Source organism: Colius striatus, chromosome 15 (genome assembly GCF_028858725.1).
Source record: "Colius striatus isolate bColStr4 chromosome 15, bColStr4.1.hap1, whole genome shotgun sequence".
Lineage (NCBI taxonomy): Eukaryota > Metazoa > Chordata > Aves > Coliiformes > Coliidae > Colius > Colius striatus.
Window position 1 is genome coordinate 8256229 of NC_084773.1, and position 13569 is coordinate 8269797.

Below are 13569 nucleotides of genomic sequence, written 5' to 3' on the forward strand. Positions count from 1 at the left end.
TACTACTGAATTGCTGTCCTTCAGTAAATATCATGTAATTGCAGATAAATCTTGTGATTATGCAAAATGTTATAGTAGCATGTACAACACTTCAAATCTGCTAAGTAAACAAACCTAGTCTGTTTTTCTAAACTTTTATATTTAAGGCGCTATTTAGAAATTCCTTTTTACTTCAGTTGTTTGCTATCAAGTGCATTATTAGGAAAGATGTTCTATTTTAATTTTAAGAAAGATTTGAAAAGGAATCTTGTGTTCAAAATAAGGTCCAGTGTGAAAGCAACTTTATTTTGCTTTCTTTCAAAAATCTGTATCAGAGTGACAGTTGCAGGGTCCTGAGTGCTAGGGGAAAAAAAAAGACCTCTTTTAAATTTTTTTTTCTTTTCCCTTTCTTCATCAGTTGAGCTGTTTTGGGAGTTTTGTACCACCAGAACTTGTTTGTTTTTCTGTCGATTATGTATTTTTACTCTATGAGGAATCATAGTAGATATTTTGCCGTAACAGTGAATTACCCAATTCTCAATCAATCTCTGTTATACTGGAAGAAGCATTTGAATTTGAAAACTTTGTCCATTATTTTAAAAATACACTTTTGTTTTCCTTTTTTTCAGCGCCTTGTTGAAGCTGCAGAAGATGCTTACCTGAAACATGAGTTTGATGCTGACTTACAGGTAATTAATACTTGTTTTCTTAAATATTTATTATCAGAGTATACTGTTACAGTTTATACAATAGCTTCCTCAAAGAGCTGATGTAGTAAGCCAAGCGTGTGAGTAATACAAGGATGCTGATTACAGAAAATGGAATTAATGAAAGCTTGCTTAGTATTTTGACAGGTTTAGTTGTTTCTGTGTTGGGAGACCAAGCAGGTGGATTTTACTCTTTTAGATATTTCATTTAAATTCCCTGCATGTCTGCTTAGGTCAAGATTTTTAAACACAGTAATTAGCAGCATGTTTCATCGTTGCAATGAATTGTTCTATAGAGGGTTGAATTTGCAGATGGGATGGGACCCACAGGGAGGGGATTAGTATGACCTTGATTTGTGCAAATGGTTTGCATTTGGATCTGCCTCTAGAGCAGACACCATTTTTTCTCTTACCTAGAAGCCCTTAGAGCCATATCATTATTATCTCAAAATGTTTCCTTTAGGAATAACACAGCAGGGAGAAGCACTGTCGCAGCACACTGTTAAAAACGTTTAAAAGAAAAAAACCTTTGCTTAAGTAAGTCACGTAATTAAAAAAACTGGTTAATTTAGAAATAAAGTAACCTAAGCTGAAATGGAAAGTTTAACAGAAAGTGTTACTTAATGCTTAAATGAGTAAATACCTCCTCACCTGTAATGAATTCCTAGAACCTTGGTTTCTTGAATGTCATGTTAGGTGAATTTTTGTTTACTTTGTCTCTATCTAGGTTTAATTTTAAAAGCTTTTGTGAATATTTATTATATGTCCATTTAAATTTTGAGCTTAAGCATTAAAGGAACCAAAGACTTTTCCCTGTACATGTACCAAAGAAATACACAGATTTGTAAATTCTGTTTTCGGAGTTTACTATGATTACTTCCAGTAATGACAAAACATTTTATTGTAATGAAAATATAATGCAAATTACATGTTGGTTTTTCTTTTTGTGCAGAAAGGAAAAAAAAAAAAAAGCAGACTTTTCAGAGCTAAAGATAAAAGACAGAGTTTAGAAGGCTGTGATACTGAGATCTGTCAGCCCGTGTGGAGTAAGGATAAAATGGGTGCACTGAAAGTGGTAATTCATGTTGTTGTTGTATTTAGTGGACACTGGCTTCTTTATTCAAATGCTGTAGGATTCTGTTACATTCCAGCCTTATGGAGCTGTGCTGCATTTTATTTCTATTTTTTATTTTAAGCCCTGGAGAAATAGGGGCTATTGTGTTGATAAATCAGAAACAATTTATAGAAGATTTAAAAAAAATTTTTAGAGGGCTACAGTAGGTGCTTCCTCACTGCAGGATAGTTCTCACTTTGAAGAAGTCCTTCATTTGCTGAGGCTTTGAATATATTAACACTTTCAGGAAGCCAGTTAAAAGCCATTTGTGTTAGCGGCATTAACAGGACAATCAAATCTTTGTGTAGAGCTCTGTTGTTTATTACTGTCACAGTCCATTAAAGCTAATCAATTGTTAATCTCGGTTTCAGCGACCCCTTCACAACCCTTCCTGGGTGATTGTTGTTCTTTATCAAAAATCTCATAATACCATCTGCTCAATATAAAATAACGGCCAGAATGATTTGATAGTGTACGTTCAAGTGGAGGGGGACAGAAGGCTCCTACAATACACAGTGTATATAATTCTGGTATCAAAGAGGAATTTTTTGGCATTTGTATTGCCTGTCCGACATGTGGAAGACAAGATTAAATGCTTTGAATTAGTGGTATGTGATACAGCACCAGTCGGCACTCTTTGTGCTCAGATATTCTGGAAATTCAGAAAACACATAAAGTGCTTTTGTGCTTTTTATTGGTCCAACATAACCTTCTATGTCTTGAGGGATACTATGGATAATATTGTATCTGTACGTAAAAATTATATGAGAGAAATAAAATTATAGTAATATTTTTATTGCCTGGGAAAAAACACCACCCTAAAGAAAATAACTGAAAGAGTTCATCTTTCAGACTACTGGCATTCTTTTCACCAGTGCTGAAAACTATACTATTTGTGTAAGTTAAACCTGATCTCTTCTGGGCATTTAACTTAGCAACGTTATTGGTTTTGTCCTTAGTTATTCTGTAGATATTCTAATCAATATACTGTAATGCTATGTAATGGTATCAACAATCAGCTGTTTCTATCCCTGGACTGAATCTATCAACACCACCAAGAAAAAACTTGTAATTATAAACATAAATAAAATTCCCCATGACTGAAAGAAATAAATCAAAATGAGTGATATGAGGTTTAACTCATCAGCATTACCTATTGTATGAATAATGGCCAAATGAAGAATCAGTGAGAGCTGACTTTAAAGATTTATGCTGCAGTATTTGGGTTTGGGGAGATTTTTTTTTTCCTGTTGGTTAAGTGAACCAAGAGCTGCAGTTTTAGCAAGTTATGAGGAGATAACCTAAATGTTACTTATATTTGAACCTTTAAGCACATCAAGGGTTTTCTTACTGGGGTGGGTATGGTTTCAAGTTCAAATATTCTTTTCAAGTTCTGTTAAGTGGAATTACTTTCTTTAATCATGCCGAATAATGCATTTGGGCATATAAGTTAAGTTACTATTTCTTTTGGTATAGCAAGTTGCTTTGTCACATTTCCATAGGCTTAGAGAATCATCTTGTTTTATATGAGACACTTGCCTCTGTTTAATATAGTTATTCCTGAGTTTATGGCCTTGATGAAAAAAGGAGTATGGGAGCCAACTGCCAAGCACAGACCCAGATGAGTACTGGAAGTTACAGGTTTTGAAGTGATTCTCCTACCTTCTTTTTGTTTTGTGGACTTAAGTACTTGTCAGAGAAAGAAAAAAAAGAGGGTAACGTCTCTTAAAAGGTGATCTATCAAAAAGAAATTTCAAATAATTTATAATAATTATTGTTAACTGAAATTTGATCTTCTGGTCTGGCTTTCTTTGTTCTTGGGTCTATGTTTCCTAAGATATGGTTTGTTATGATTCTGTGAAGTTTCTGTTCAGACCCCTGGAGCGACTGAAGTGGAAAACTCTTCCCAGGAGCTGTTATTTACCTAAGAATTTGTTGCATATGCAACAATACAACCATATAACTTTAAATGCTTTCTTTTCCTGCCACATTCCTCAAAACACTAGAAACTGGACCGATTTTGCTGTATTGAAGTATACTAATGCAACACCTTAATGCTTCTCTTAAGCAGTACATACTTCACACTTAAACTACAGTCATGTGGTCTGTGTTGATGCCTAAGTCCTGTACAATATCCTGCTTTTGATGTGATTGTATCTGGTCTCTTAAGATAGAAAGGCATAGAGTATTTTTATTATCTGAATAGAGAGAGAACAAGATAGTGTTATTTCTGGGTTTGAATCAGCTCAGAGGGTGGATGCTCTCCAGTGGAACTGATGCTGGAGCTCTCAGTGGAGCAGTAAAAGTGACTACACTTAGTTTCTTATTTGAAAAAAAAAATTACTAATTTTGGGATCAATGCAGATTTATAATGCTTAGTTCCTACCCAGTTTTTCATACTTCTGACCTTGATGACAGGAGGAAGTCATACAAAATTGTTATGACTGCTGGTTTATTTGCTGAAGGGTTTCATTATATGTACACATTTGCAGGGTAGTTATTTTCTGTGTGTTAATTAAGTTCATTAGTTCACTTGCTTTACGTTCCAGCTGAGTTTTCTCTGCATGTGTATGATATGATAATAAAAATGCAAGGTTATTTCTTCTTAATAGAATCAAAGCTAGTACTTAGTTATGTCACCTGAATTACTAAATGTTTTCTTCCTGAATTGTTGTCTTTTCACTTTCTATATGAGGGGTTTGAGTGACAATATTTTATTTCATTTTTATATCTGAAGACCAGAAGAGGATTAATCAAATAGCTTTTTGGAAAGGATTACTTTTATTTTAAGAATACTCTCAAAGTTAATTTAGTGGGATAAAAAGGAATGATGGTATAAGACTGCTTCTTATTATTCATTTTTTTAGATCTGTAACATATGACTGAGTCTTAAGGAAAAGATTTTCAAAACTGCTGGTACCTGTCTTCTAGTTTTTCCTGGCTGCTAACTCCTAATTGCATTTAGTGTTCTTGAAAATCTCATCCTTACTCCTAGGGTATATATGTTGGCCACAGCAAAAATCTTGTGAAACCAGCAGATGGATAGTTAAGGATTTTATAGTGAATAATACACTTGAAAAAAATGTATTTAATGATTTGTGGAAGTCTACAAAAGGTGGAAATTCAGAGATTTAGGAGAAAGCATAAATAGCAAAGGAGACTTGGGAAACAGAATTAGTCCAGCTCTATAGCTTCTAGGTCTAATCCTGCAAATGTATATTATTGTTACCCTTCAAGGGGAGCTACCTGGCTTTTATTAATTTTGAAATTCAACTGTTAAATGTAGATCTTAAATATAGACATAGAAGTGCTGCACATCATTTACAAAAAAAATACAACCTAAACGTTTGTTTACTATAATGACACTATGTAAAAATGTATAATGATGGATTATTAAATGCTTAAGTAGTTAAATAACATTGAATCAAGTAGATGGTGATTACATTGATACCAGTGACTAGAAAATTCAAGGACAAAAGATAATTGTGAGTAGCTATTCTACATAATCTTATTAAACTATTATAACACATGCATTACTTTCATGTTGATATTTCAGAAAAGTCTGTTTGCATATTTATTATCTCTCTAATTTTGAATGAGGCACATGATAACCAGATTTACAATCTATTGGTATTGATATTTTTCTGACTTTCTGTTCAGTCCCCAAGGCTGAAGTCAGCTTTTGAAGGCTCCTGAACATTTACAACAGAAAGGGGAATCTGTTGGACTTGAAGCACTGTAAGCCATTGATTGAAATGAGTTTTTGGAAAGTGCATTTAAAGTAGAAGTGGAGCATCTGAAGCTTGTTGTTCTTCATGGATTATTTATCCAAGCTGCTTACTTTCTAAATCAGAAATCAGTCTTTTTAAAACTCCAAGCCTGGAAACCTAATATGAGGACTGACAGATTAAATTTCTTTTTAGACTCTGAAATATTTTGAAGACTGAAGTGTTTTCAGCTATATTTGGATAGATTATGGATGATGTACCTGTAGCTTGTAGTAAGGCAGGAGGAACTGATCCTTAACTAAGACCAGTCTAAGCTGTTAACTTTTCATGACCCTGTGTTGTCTCCATTATAGTTTATCCAGTTGTCAGATCTGTCTGTGGAGCTCTTTCCTGAGGTGCCTCACATGGGTCTTGTTCTCAAGGGATTAATCTTTGTGTTCCTCTAATACTTGTGATGCAGTAATACATTCTTTGATATGATTATGTTCATCCCAGCTGAAGGAATAATTTGAATACAGATATGATATAGAAATGCTGCCAGGGCCTGCAAAAGTTTTGCTACTGAGTTTTCGGAATGGTTCAGAGTTTTCAGTACTGGTAAAAAATAAGGCAGATCAAGGAGAAAGTAAGTGTAGAATCCATAACATCATTAAAAACCAACAGCAACAAACCCCAAACTCTTAAGAGCTGGATTGCAGTCTGAGGACCAAGGGGAAGGAAAAAAGGGAATAGAAGCATGAGCATCAAGTGAGTTAGTGAACTGCAATGGACACATTTTAAGTAGTGAAAGCATCTCGTGAGAGTCTTTATTTGGTTTTAGTTTTTCCTTAGTTATTTTTTATTTCAGAAGAGATTTCTATACTTCTTTCAATAAAGAAAAAAAACCCAAACAACCCACCTTTGCAGTTCTTAGTTTAGCATTATTCTTATTGAGTAAGAACTTCTCAACTGCTCCAATACCAGAGCTGCAATAAATTGATTTCCAGATTTTTAGCTCTAAGGATAAGCCCTTTCAGTGGAGGGCACTAAAGTTTGTCTACTCTTTCTTATTTATTTGCTGAGGTTGGGAAGATAAAAACTAAAATGACTGTAAAACTATTGAGATATCAGTGAATTCAGGTGTTGCTAGTTAAGTATTCTCTAGAATTGATGCACAAGTCAGGTAATCTTCAGACCAAGACTTTCACATCGCTTTTACTCTGAGTGCACGGCAGAGTTTAAGTATCAGAGAGTATACACAGAAAAGGGTCATGCACCTCCTGGGGTTACTTTAATCTCCAAGGTTTTATCTGTGGTAAGTGAACAGAAAAGGAGAACAAGGTTTTATAAAGCCAGAAAAAAAGGGTCTAACAGTATTTTAGTTCATCTTTTAATGATGAACTTCTTCAATGAAATTCTTCATTGGTCCTTTCACTTCAGAATTTTGTAGATTTTTTTGGAGGATTGAGTAGAATTTTTGACATGTTAAGACAAGTATGATCAGTGGATAATTTTCATTACTTTTCATCCTTCCACACATGTCTTCCAAAGAATTTCTAAGATCTCTTACTACCAAAAAAGTAAATTAATAGAACAACTCTGTTTTTATGTGTTTGTAACTTCTGTTGACAAGGAGTGATTTCCTTAGATAAACACAAAAACGCAGAGTTTACCTTGCTACCTCAGAAGCAGACATGAAGAGACAATTTTATATTGTAAATAACTTTTTGTCATTTTGGTGCCATTCTGCCCTATGTAAGGCAGTAATTCTCTGTCTGTTTAGTTCAATAGCTACTCTACCTATGTGGGACTCAACACAAAAACGACCAACAGATGTGGTCTGAGTTTTTTTTATTGCACATAATGTGCTCTGCTTCTGAGAAAGTTTGGCACAGAGTTCTAAAGATTCATTCTTCTGACTGAAGTGATAGGACTCATCTTTTTCATAGTCTTAACAGGTTAGACTCATTAAACAACTACCTGAAGTAGCTTCCAGACAGTTCTGTATTTTTTCCTGCCTGCCTATCTCATGATAGCAGTGTGAAGTGTGTACTGAAGTTCTACCTATCAAATATGTACATAGTGGTTCTTACCTGGTGATATCTGCTGTATCTTTATTATGTTTGCTTGCTCCTAGAAATGAGAAGGAAATAGTTTTCTCATCCCATGAGTGTTTTCAAGTTCCCCAATTAAACATTGAGCCCCAAGGTTTTTCCTGAGCAAGAGTAATCTCTGCTTTGGAAGAGCTCATAATTGTATAGGTGGGGCTCTCAGGATATGAGAAGCCTGTTCAAGTTCCTTCTCTAGTGAATATTAAATTATTTCTATGATGTGAAACAACTGCAGCAGAAGAGTTTGTGAGACATGCAGCTCAGAAAAGCCTGATGGATGGGGCAGTTGTTTTGGATCTCAGAGGCCCTAGTCTGAGTTTCTGTTCTGCTTGACTCAGAGGATGGATTAGAACTGCAGTAGAAGTCTTTTCCTCTCTGGCACAATTCTCCAAAAAAAATAATAATAATAAAAAGTATTTTGCAAACTAAGAAGAAATACAAGTCAGGTCTAACAGCAATAACAACATGGAACAGAAAGCAATTACGTATCTGTAATACATATACACAGTTTTTCCTTTCCCATGCCCCAATCATTAAGTATTTCCAGGTTGCTTTTTATACTCTTCGTAAGTGTCTTGTTAGAATTGGAGACATGTTTAAAAGAAATAAGTTGAGATTCTTGCATGTTCACATAAATTCACAAGTTAGGGTTATAAGTAAAACAGAAGGTCTAATTAAAATAGTGATAAAACTTGATATTTAGAACATGGTATTCAGAGAAGTTTAGCAAAACAAGTAGGCAAAGGAGTAAGGGAGGAATGGTGCATAGGACATGAGTAAAACATTGCAATGTTATTGGAAAACTTATGCTCCTTTAGATTGCTATAAACTTCAGAGAAACTTGTCTTATCCTTGTCAGAACAAGTAGAGAAGATGTGTTTAAAAATTTGTCTCTAGTAGACATTTATGGGGCTGTTAATTTCCAGTTCTAATCAAGAAAGCAGCTAAAGAGCCAGAGAAAAGGATAGATGACCATGCAAGGTGAATTTAGAGTTGCCAATGCTTAATGTTCAATGAATTAGTGATAGCAAACAGAATTAAAAACTCTCTTCATGCCCATCAGTTGTTGGACTTGCTTGTTGAAACTTGTGGTGTAGAAATTGGTGATTATCCCTCTCTGAGAAAAAAAAAAGAGCTTGTCACCATCTGAAAACGCTTTTCAAATAGCTTTTAAGTTCATGCTGCAGAAAAGATCAGCTACTTAGTGCCTTGAAGTCTGAGCCCTGTGCCTTTTACCTAGCTAGCACCAGCCCTACCCTCAACACTGAGCAATTTCACAAAGGGAGTCAGATTTACTTGTACTTCAGTCCTGTCAAGATCTCAGTGACTGTTTTAACAAAACAGCTCTCCCTGGTTTAAATGATGCCAAAGGCAAGTGACAGTTCTTGGGATTTTGATCCTATCAAGATTCCTATTGAAAAATTTTACTCTGGCTTAGCTTTCCTTTATCTATGGATATTCAGTATGTATCAGACAGCACAAGGAGGAGATGATGTACAGACGTTGTTTTCTGATTTTTAAGGATTCTACACCAAAGACGCACACTCTATCATCAAAGCAGTGTATTTGAGATGTGTAGTTTGCTAAAATCACATGCTTTCTGAACTGTCTGGAAGGTATATGTTAAAGAATCTATTTGAAACATCTATTGAATTCTGTACTTACCTGTACATATTTTGTGTCTACATTTAGTTTCTGATACGTTGAAAGGATGACATGCTAAGGTGCTTTGAGGAGCAGACAGTACCAGAGTTAATGTTTTTATTTATAAGGCTCATTGGTCAATGATACTGAGCTCTCCTCAGGAAAAAATGAACCTTAATTCACTGTTGCGAAAGTCAATGTCTTATTGTTCTCAGTTTTCTGAAGTCACTGTTTATAACATTGCTCTCCTTTCCCCTCTGAGGAATAATATAATTTATTGGAGCAGTTCATTCATAGTCTATGTGATATCTATCTTTTGGGACAGAGATACCTTTTGCATGATGTACACACTGTTAGCTTCAAACTCTTCCTGTTTGCTTTATGTGATAGGGTTTGTAATCAGGAATATTTATGCATCGTGGTACCCAATTGTGCTGTGCTTGCTGTTTTCTGCTCTTCATAGAAAATTAAACTTTTTTTTTTTTTCTTTTTGGCTCACACCTACCTGAAAAGCAAAAGATTTTAGAATATTACCCTATGGATTTATGATTACTAGGCAGATAGCCAGTAATAAGCAGTGATATCTGATACTACAGTCCAGACATTCTCTGCTTTTTTTCCACCTTTTTTCTATTATCTTTAGGTTTAATAAACTATAAATGGGAGAAATAAATGGCAGACCATCTTTCCTCTTTTTGTGCTTTTTTTTTTTTTGGAAGTGCTGGGTGATGCGATTAAGTTAAAGGTCACATATTCTTCCAAGCTGGTATTTAGGAATAGGCAAATTATTGAAAAGGATGGAAGTAATTTAGATTTATTCATTTTTGTGGGTGAGCAGCTCTTTTGCTACACAACAATCATTTTAAATGAAAATAACAGAATTATAGATAAAGATTTAATGAATATATATGAGAAAGCCAAGATAGAAGTCACTAAGCAGTTCATAGCTTTAGATGAGGTCACATTTCTGACTTTGGTGGTATGAAAGTGAGTAAATCTTAGATGAAAATAGTGGAAATATTTCCAGGATATTACACATACTGCTTACTATAGGAAAATGTTACTTTCTTCTCTTTGGCTTGTAAGAAAGATATTAAGTGAAAACCAGCTACATTTGTACCTTAACACTTCAGTTGCATGTATTGTTTCTTTGTTTCTGAATCTCACATAATTGCTGACTACAGAATTAAAATACCAAGCTTGTTATTTCAATCCTAACATACAACTTGCTTAAGACTTATGCTTTGTCTCTAATTGTAGTGTCTGTGTGTTGAGCTTCATTAACTTGGAACAGAAGGAGCCCCCATTTTTGTGTTGAAGTTAATTAAAGCTGGTAATGATTATTGTCTGAAAATTTTCTGGGTTCAAGTAGGTTATTTTTCCTCTGCCTCTATTTTCACGCATCATTTCATCAATCATGTGGTTGGTCGATTCATAATATACAGGATTTGTCTGAATTCAGTGAGCTGTGGGAGTTTTTTTTAATCATAAAAGTACACTTGCATATTTGTTTAATAGTTAGTTGAAAGCTCCTGTTTGTGAAGTAGTCATTGGTGACTTATAAACTCAGATATTTAAAAATTACTTTGAAAAATAGTAGAAATTATTTTTCCATGAATAATAGGTAATAGCACAAAACAGAATAGATAAATCAATGCCAGGGGACAAAGTTAATGACTTTCATTTTTTTTTCTAATAGAAAAGTTGAAAAATTAAAAATATAACAATTCTATGATGATGTATAAAAACTTCAGACTTGCAAGGATGATCTTCTGAACTGTACTCTACATACTAGTACAATTTTGACTGATAGTAAAAAATAATTATACATTTTTATATGCATGTAGAGTTTAGTAGTTAGGTTTTAGTAATTTTGTTCAAAGTATGTGTTTCAACCTTATGTATATTGACTGATGTACACCTCTTTATCACTTTTTTTTTGTGTGTTATGCTGTGGCTGATGTCCTGCTGAAAAAAAAAAATCAACAAAAAGTCCCCTCCTGGTGAACAATTGTGTTTAAGATCAGGCCCAGGGGTATTGCAACAAAGTGCAATGGATAAATAAACCCATGAAATAAAAAACAGAGGATATGCTTGTCTATGGCAGAAGCTTAGAAAAAGTGATGGGATGTTCCTGAAAAATCAAAGGCCAAGTTTAAATGAGTTGCAGTTGATTTTGAAAAAAACAAAGCAACATTACAATAGCAGGATCTTAATTTAATGTTACATTTTATATGTTTCATATTTCAGATTTAAACTAACAGCTATAAAGCTAAAGCTTTTAGGCTATTCAATTTTGATATAGAAAAAGAGACTTGAATTCTTATTCTGTGTTCAGTTAGCTTTTTAAAATGAGGAGCATGTGTTCAGAGAAATATTACTGTGGATCTAAACGTTTAATGGAACTTCTGTGCGTATGTGAAGCTCCTGCTGATGAAGTCAGCTTGAGAGCCTTCAGCATCATATGCAAAAATGGGATTTTGCAACAAAGTCATGCTGGAAGTTATGTGGTATGTTGGAAGAGACAATGGACGTTTGGCCACAAGGTGAAGAGATCCAATACCATTTTTAGGGCTTATGGGAGCTTATGCTGGGTTTGTGATCTTTGGAAAGGATGTATGGAATTGTGATGAGGTAAAATGGTCTGGACAGAGGTCACCCGAGGTTGTGAATCATTGTGGGAGGTCTTTTACATTCCAAGAGCTTTCTAAGCCTTTCTACACAATCCACTGGAAGACCTTGGCATTCTGGCTTAGCTCTAAACTGTTTTCCATGGTCTTCTCTCTTTCCTGTCACACTCTGCATCTCGCCAGGGTGCAGGATCTCCCCTTTCTTACTTCACATTTTACATGCTGACAGCAGCGGAAGACTGGAGGCATATCGAGGATCTGCTCATTGAAAATGTGTTCTGCCTTAATTTATCTTCAGTTTCTTGCCATGGGCAATGTAGTCTGCTGCTTTGTATGTTTTTGCCTGTATTTGACAGTGTCTGGCTATTGGTTGATTATAGACATGAGGATCTTTCCTAGCAAGCTGTGTACTATTTTTCATACCACCATGTACCACTTCAGATCCCTATAAATCTTACCCCATCACAGGCATCGTGTGTTCTAGTGCATTCATGTAGTAACTGGAGATCCAACTGTTCCCTGCAAACACTTAGGAAATTAATAGTCCCATGAAATATCACTGTGTTAGTGTCACTGATTGACCATCTCTACCTCCATCATTAAAGTACACACCTCCCAGTGATTGGGGTAAATCCTATGTTGCCTTTCGAAAACAGTCCCCATTTTGACTGAAATAATCATACAGGTAAATGACTATTGAAGTAGCTCTCTAGAGGTCAGGTGATTATTGTTCTCCCAGAGACACGAATTTCCAGGCTTTAAATACCCACAAATTGTCAATGATATGAAAAGGCATAGTAAGGAGGTAAAATATAAGATGGTAGTGTTATGAAAAATTGCTCAATTTCTGTAGCTGCTCCTCTTCCTTCCCGCATTCCATCTCTCAGAATTGCAATTTTCTGCAGATTTTATGGGATCTGTATTTGGGATCTGTTACAGATTATAGAATGAGAAATATCTTAAAGATTAATTGAAACACAGCAAATAAGAATGGCGAGAGTGAACTACAAAAATACTTGAATTCCCAGATGTTTGTCATTTCTGGTGCAAGTTCTGCAGCAAATTCCATAAAATAGCATCCCAATTAGCATTCACAATTATTCCCATAGATAAATAATATTAATTACTTTTAAAAAATTCCTTGCAGTCTCTTGGTAAATACCTTGCTTTGTATGTTCTCCAAATAATGTCCTAGTCCTTGACCTTTTACGTACTGGAAGCACCAGTGTTGCAGGGCTTGTAGAGAAATTAAATGAAAATTAAGGATATTCTGATGAAAGAAGGCAGTGATTGATACAGGGTGGAGAGAGCAGTGTGCAGTTGTGGTAATGCACATTTTACACATTGCTTGCTTTCATTTTGCTATTGAAAAGTGTAGGCTTTTGATCACTTGAACTGGTTGAAGTAAAAGCTCTTCAGCCTTTGTAGTCTTTTTTTCCATCCATACAGCATTTTTTTTCCTCCTATTCCTAATCTTTCAATAGTCATGCCCTCCCTTCATCCTATCCCAGCACAAGTTTTCACCTGATGTTCCTATTTTCCCTTTGTGTATGAGAAGACAAAACTGGGAAGCAGGATTGTTGTCAAGTCTAAAGTGTTTCAGCTGGTACAATTTTGTCTTGACCAGGTGATTTGTGGAAACCAGGAGTGATCCTGGTGTATCAGGGTAAATCTGGA

At 34.9% G+C, this 13569-nt stretch overlaps 1 protein-coding gene across 1 annotated transcript in view; it reads left to right on the forward strand.

Moving 5' to 3' along the window:
- Positions 1-13569, forward strand: part of CACNA2D3 (calcium voltage-gated channel auxiliary subunit alpha2delta 3) — a 397438-nt gene that overhangs the window by 117387 nt on the left and 266482 nt on the right. Inside the window, exon 4 of the mRNA XM_062008364.1 lies at positions 609-668. Coding sequence (XP_061864348.1) covers positions 609-668 — 60 coding nt within the window. The remainder of the gene's footprint in view (positions 1-608; positions 669-13569) is intronic.